At 47.7% G+C, this 5,485-nt stretch overlaps 1 protein-coding gene across 1 annotated transcript in view; it reads right to left on the bottom strand.

Moving 5' to 3' along the window:
• Nucleotides 1-465: 465 nt before the first annotated feature.
• MDGA2 (MAM domain containing glycosylphosphatidylinositol anchor 2) overlaps nt 466-5,485 on the bottom strand; it is a gene marked incomplete at its 3' end in the record, with an annotated part of 126,341 nt that continues 121,321 nt past the window's right edge. Inside the window, exon 8 of the mRNA XM_010143676.1 lies at nt 466-735. Within this exon, the coding sequence (XP_010141978.1) occupies nt 466-735 (270 nt within the window). The remainder of the gene's footprint in view (nt 736-5,485) is intronic.

Genomic DNA, 5,485 nt, shown 5'->3' with positions numbered 1-5,485 from the left:
GTCCTAACTTCACAAAGTCCTTTGCTTTTTGAGAAAAGGAACAAATTTCAATTCCTCTGTACTCAGGTAGCTTAAGGCTATTGTCTACCTGCCCCAGCCTCCAAGCTCCAAGGAGAAGAAGGAATTCAAGCCTTATCACAGACTTCAAATAGAAGAAATTTGCTGCCTGATAGCTCTCTCAGGCCTCTCTCAAAAGCGTGAGACAGATGCCCGCAGAGAGGAGATATTTACATTTTGCACATAAAAATCTTTATCCTCAAACCACTGAAACAAGCTACGTCTCCTGTGTTGTTACCCACCTCCCCAGACTCCACACCAGGTGCCCCTGAGCCATGACTCTCCTTTGAGGGACGTGTCTCTTTGGTAAGTCATTAGTTGAAGCAGGAATAGCATTACCCAACGACCCGCAAGCCTGCAGCAGGCTCAGTCCATCATCTCGGCGCACCACGACACCGCCAAGCCTACCTGTGACGAGGAAGCTGCACCGGCCAGCACCCGCCTCGTTGATGATGTTGCAGTTGTAGATGCCGTAGCTGTCGCGGGAGAGGCTGCTGACGGTGTACTCGGTGGAGTCCTGCATGTCGAACTGGCCGGTGCGCAGCAGCTTGCTGCCCAGGCGCCACTCGTAGGTGAGGACCCGGGTGGGATATGCCCTCAGGACCCGGCAGCTCATGGTGATGCTCCGGCCTTGGCCCTGCCGAATCTCCAGGAAGGTGGGTTCCACAGCGGGGGGGTCTGCGGGAGACAGGAAGGGAGAACAGGGGATTGGTCTTGGCCCTGCCGAATCTCCAGGAAGGTGTGTTCCACAGCGGGGGGGTCTGCGGGAGACAGGAAGGGAGAACAGGGGATTGGTAAGCAAATTAGGGTGGGAGACAGAGACAAGCGGACACTGCTGAAAGGCTGGAGCACCGCGGCATGGCCCAGCATCCACCAGGTGGGAACTCAGTAATGGTAAGTACACAACCTGGACAGACATCCATCAGCTCGTGACAGAAACGGACTCACCCAAAGCACCACGTTCTGCTTACTGACGTGTTCTGCCGAGCCCCTAAGGACATTGTGCTGCCTCAACGATGTCACCACTTGAGCCGCAGCGAGAGGTCCCGCGCGCCTGCAGCCACAAGGCTCAGCCCACCCAAGCCTCACAGACACAGACTCCGGACATACGAGACCTTCTGGAAGAGGGAAGGGGAGAAAATGAGCTAAAAGCCTCAACTCGGTTTAGATAAAGTGCACAAGGCAAGAGTGACCCTGGCATAGAGTTGAGGCAGCGGTTCTGTGTTCAGAGCGGGACCTAACTCTGCAGTGGTAGAAGAGGGATCGATGAAGCAGCATAGACACTCCTCCACACCCCATCCTGGCAGCTGTCTTCAGGCTTCAACAAATACATAATCATTCATTCATCTCTTCTATCCACTGAGGCGGTAGTTTCGATATTCCAGTAAGCACAGAACGGGCCATTTTCCCATACCTTGAATTAAACTGCGTTTTAAATAATTAAGATTTGCAGCTACGAACACTGACACACTTTTGATTCCAGCAAAATACAAAATAAATAAAATATAGGCAACATACAGTGCACGCAAAAACCTAACTTTACCCTCCCACTTGCCTTCTGGTAACTTAATCATTGCAGAAGAAGAAGGGCAACCTGGGCAGAGCAGCGCTGGCACGCGGCTCTTATCAGCACAGCTATTTAGATCAGGGACACGCACGGGAAACATGCACGGGTTTGCAGCTGGATGCAAAGCAGCACTGAGTGACGAGACATTCTGACTCTCTAAAAAATACAGCTCACAGCCCATGAGAAGGAAGAAACCCTGAAACCTCCTGTGCCAGTAAGATATGTGAAATCTTCGCATCTGTAATAAAAGGGCTGTCTTAGAGACACGATCTGAACAAGTACAAAATCCCTGACGAACTCTGCAAGGATCTTCGCAGAGTCCATCCCATGCTGCTTTCAGAAGGAGTTCTCTTTTACCATTGTCTCTCCAAGAGCAACTTGTCCCCAGGTTCTTCATCTGTCACAGATACCAATAATCTCCAGACTCTCAGTATTTAATTCCCTCAGAATTAAATAAATCCATAAGCAGATTCCCTCAGCTCCTGTGAATCAGGAACCATACTCACACGGTGTGCTCCTGCTCACCATCTCCAGTTAAATGCAGAGTATTTGAAATTAAGGAAGATGTTGGAGATTGTCAGAGTAAGACCACACTGCTTAGTGCTCATGACAACCAGATACCGCGTTTGTAGCTCGTTACAATAATCACCACTCATCTTGTATCCTGATCCACGTTAGGAATTACTGGGAGAGGACTACCACGATCCGGCAGCAAGAGGGGCAGAGAGGCGGAGAACAGCATCAGAGGTGGGATACAGGGCTCAGCGGCATGGGACGATGAAATGGCAGGTATCAGCTCTGAGGACAACAGCCCCTGACTGAGATGCCCAACAAATGGCTGATGGAGATGACATGGAAGGTACTGACTCAAAACCCCACCCAGCCCAGCCTGGCCTTTCTCTTTGTAGATGAAACATCACGTGGCTTTGAATGATTTTGAAGCTGGAATCTCAGCTGGCCCTTGGACTGCAGCACAGCCACACATAACTGCAAATAAAAGACTACAAACCCTAAATCCTCAATACCTTAAGCCTTCTTTCCATTGATAACATCCCCCAATTTTGCATCACCAGAAAATTCCATCGCAGCGTGTCTCTTCCTCGTGCCCAAGTACAGAATCAAGAATACAAAAGAAGATAAATTCATAACTAATTCCACTAGTCTCTCTCTCCAGCCCGATGTTTGCCCTTTCAACACAACCCGACAGCGTCTTCATCTGCCCTCACGGTATAATTTCTCCACCTTATTCTGCTCCACTAATAGTCTTCCTTGGCAGTAGCTTTGCAGGGAATTGTGGTGTAAAGATAAGAGTTATTCTTGGGAAAGAAAACGTGCCAGATCTCAGCTTCCTCCTAACGGAGGGCTCTTTCGCTAGACTCGCCTGATCCGCCTGTCACAGGCTCCTGGCTTTTCCTCTAACCACCCTGTCTTATGGCTGTTCGTGCTTGCCAAATCCCTTCTAAATCACAATAGCAGAGAAATTACTAATCCAATTTACTCATATTGACCATGGGCCAGTCACTTACCCACCCTGAGAAGTAAACTCTCCAGGTTTTCTTTCCATGTCAGCCGTGACCATTCCACACCCAGAACCTCTTCAGCGCTATGGCCTTTACCCTCACAGCAGGCACCAGAACACACAATATCCCATCAGGAGGATGCTCAAACCGCAGCTGACCCTCGTGGCCCCCCACCCTCCATCGCTCCCGAGTGCCTGGGGAGGTGGAGGGCACTGGAGAGCTTTGGGACAGCCGAGAGTTCTGTGTGTGATCTGTTAAACAGCCTTTAACGGATGATTTCGCTATAATTTTTTCCCTTACTTACAAGCGTATTTAATGTTTGAACATCCAAACCTCATCCACGCTTTGTAACAAAGTCCTCCTCTGTTTTCCTGTTGCCATCACATACTCAGTGAGCGATAACTCATAGTTCGCCTCTCCGAGGCAGCTCTGCTTTGATGACTTTTAGCACATATTGGTATTCAGTCCCCTCTTTCTTCTTCCCCCAGTTTATTTACTTATAAGATACTTTAGCCTTATAAATTAGCTTCTAAACGCAAGTTTCCCCTGCCTTTAAGGTCAAAAGAGTCTTTAAAATACAGAATTTCCATCTATCCCTGAACAGATGATACCCAGTGACAGAAAAAGAAAATTAACTTTGGTTGCTCGTTTCAGAGTTGCACTTTCGCAGGTAATAACGTTAATGGAAAAGGAAAGGGATGATAAAAACTACAATAAATGATAGCAGCCAGAGTTAACAGTGTATTTTTCCATCCTTTGTTTTTACAAGACAGTGACTTCACAGCCAGCGAAGGTGCTGGTGTCTGGGGCGCCTTTGAGGGTAACGATGCTCAGAAGGAAACTCACTCTGTAGCTGTTTGGAACTTATATGTGTTTAATTCATTTGCATTAGCTCTTGCCCAAGGCTTCAGCAATTTGATTTAATTTACTTTGCTGTACTTAGTCCTATTGTTCATAATTCTAGTATTAGTTTTTGAAAAATATATGGAAAAATCGCAAAAGGAGTACGGTTCATTCTCTTAAACAATCGTCTGTGGGAAGCAGTCTCAAGGTAAAACAGGCTTTATATTAACGTTTAATGGATGTTTTAACCTAAGCACAATCATGTCCCCCGGATTACAAAACGGAAAAGGAAGGTCCCCCAGCTGTCAAGAGAAAAGACAGCGAGGACCTTGTTTGTTTTAGACCAGACAGCTGCTCTTCACGGCAAGGATTGCATCGTGGTCTCCATCGTGAGCTTTGTTAAGGAGAAGACATTCAGTGACTTTACACTGACTGTGTAGCCTTGAGCAGAGCTTTACCCGCTGATTTGGCTTCTCCACTTTACATTCCAGCCTACGCAAATTCAGTTTCTCTCTCCCAGCTCTAGCAACAGGAATAAACATGAAAACTTGATGTCTCTGGTTCAGCATCTGTTGTAGTTGTGGCCGCTTCTCATTCAACCCACCCAACAGGAATGTTATTCTGACAACAACCTGTGTCAGCTACAGAGGATTCGCACCACAGAAAACAAGAGCAGTCAAGGATCAACCTGGTCAGGTGACACCATCTAACCAGGGGCAAGGGACCACACTGCTGCCAGGGATGGACCTGGAGATGCAGGAGGTGGGACTCACACCTTCCCAGCCAGGGAACGGTGCTAAACCACCGCATATTTAAAATGCCAGCGAAGCCCAGACGATTTAAGCAAGCGCTGGTTCCAATATCTGATTGAAACACACTGTAAATTATTTTACTGCCTGAGGGATGTGCAGGGGAAAGGAAGAGTCATTCTCGCTTAAAAAGGCAGCGAAAACCTTCTTCCCTTTTCTTTTTTTATAAGTTATTGAGGGCATGCTTACCTGTGGGGGAAAGTCACTTGCTAGGATTTGTATCCTGCCTGGTAAGGAAGGCTTGGGCCAGGCAGTCCATTCTACTTCTATTTGGTGTCTGCACCTGTGCCTCTGATATATCTCGCCCAGGCTCAGAAGATTACTCTCAGGAAGATTGCGTGGCATTTCTTCAACTTCCAGCAGAGGCAGCACTTCTCCCAGGCCACACCAGTGAATATTTTATAGGTTATGAAGTCGCTGTTACATATCCTGTTGCTGGCAATGGGATTTGTGTGATTTTAGAACAAAAAATGATTCATTTATATACGTCTGCAATTATACCAGTAGATGCAGGGAGACCTGCTGTCTGATACGGGCTTGGATAGATCATGGGACATAGAGAACATCTACTCAAATATTGGGATAGGTTTTACCTTCCTCAGGGCCATTTGGTCCGAACCCAGAAATGCAGGAAGTCTGTGCACTCTGATGCACAGCTCTGCAGACGACCCCGGCGAAGCTGCTCCAGC

This window comes from Buceros rhinoceros, unplaced genomic scaffold, assembly GCF_000710305.1.
Source record: "Buceros rhinoceros silvestris isolate BGI_N320 unplaced genomic scaffold, ASM71030v1 scaffold6109, whole genome shotgun sequence".
In the NCBI taxonomy this organism is placed as follows: Eukaryota; Metazoa; Chordata; class Aves; order Bucerotiformes; family Bucerotidae; genus Buceros; species Buceros rhinoceros.
This window is presented reverse-complemented; position numbering and strand designations above follow the sequence as displayed.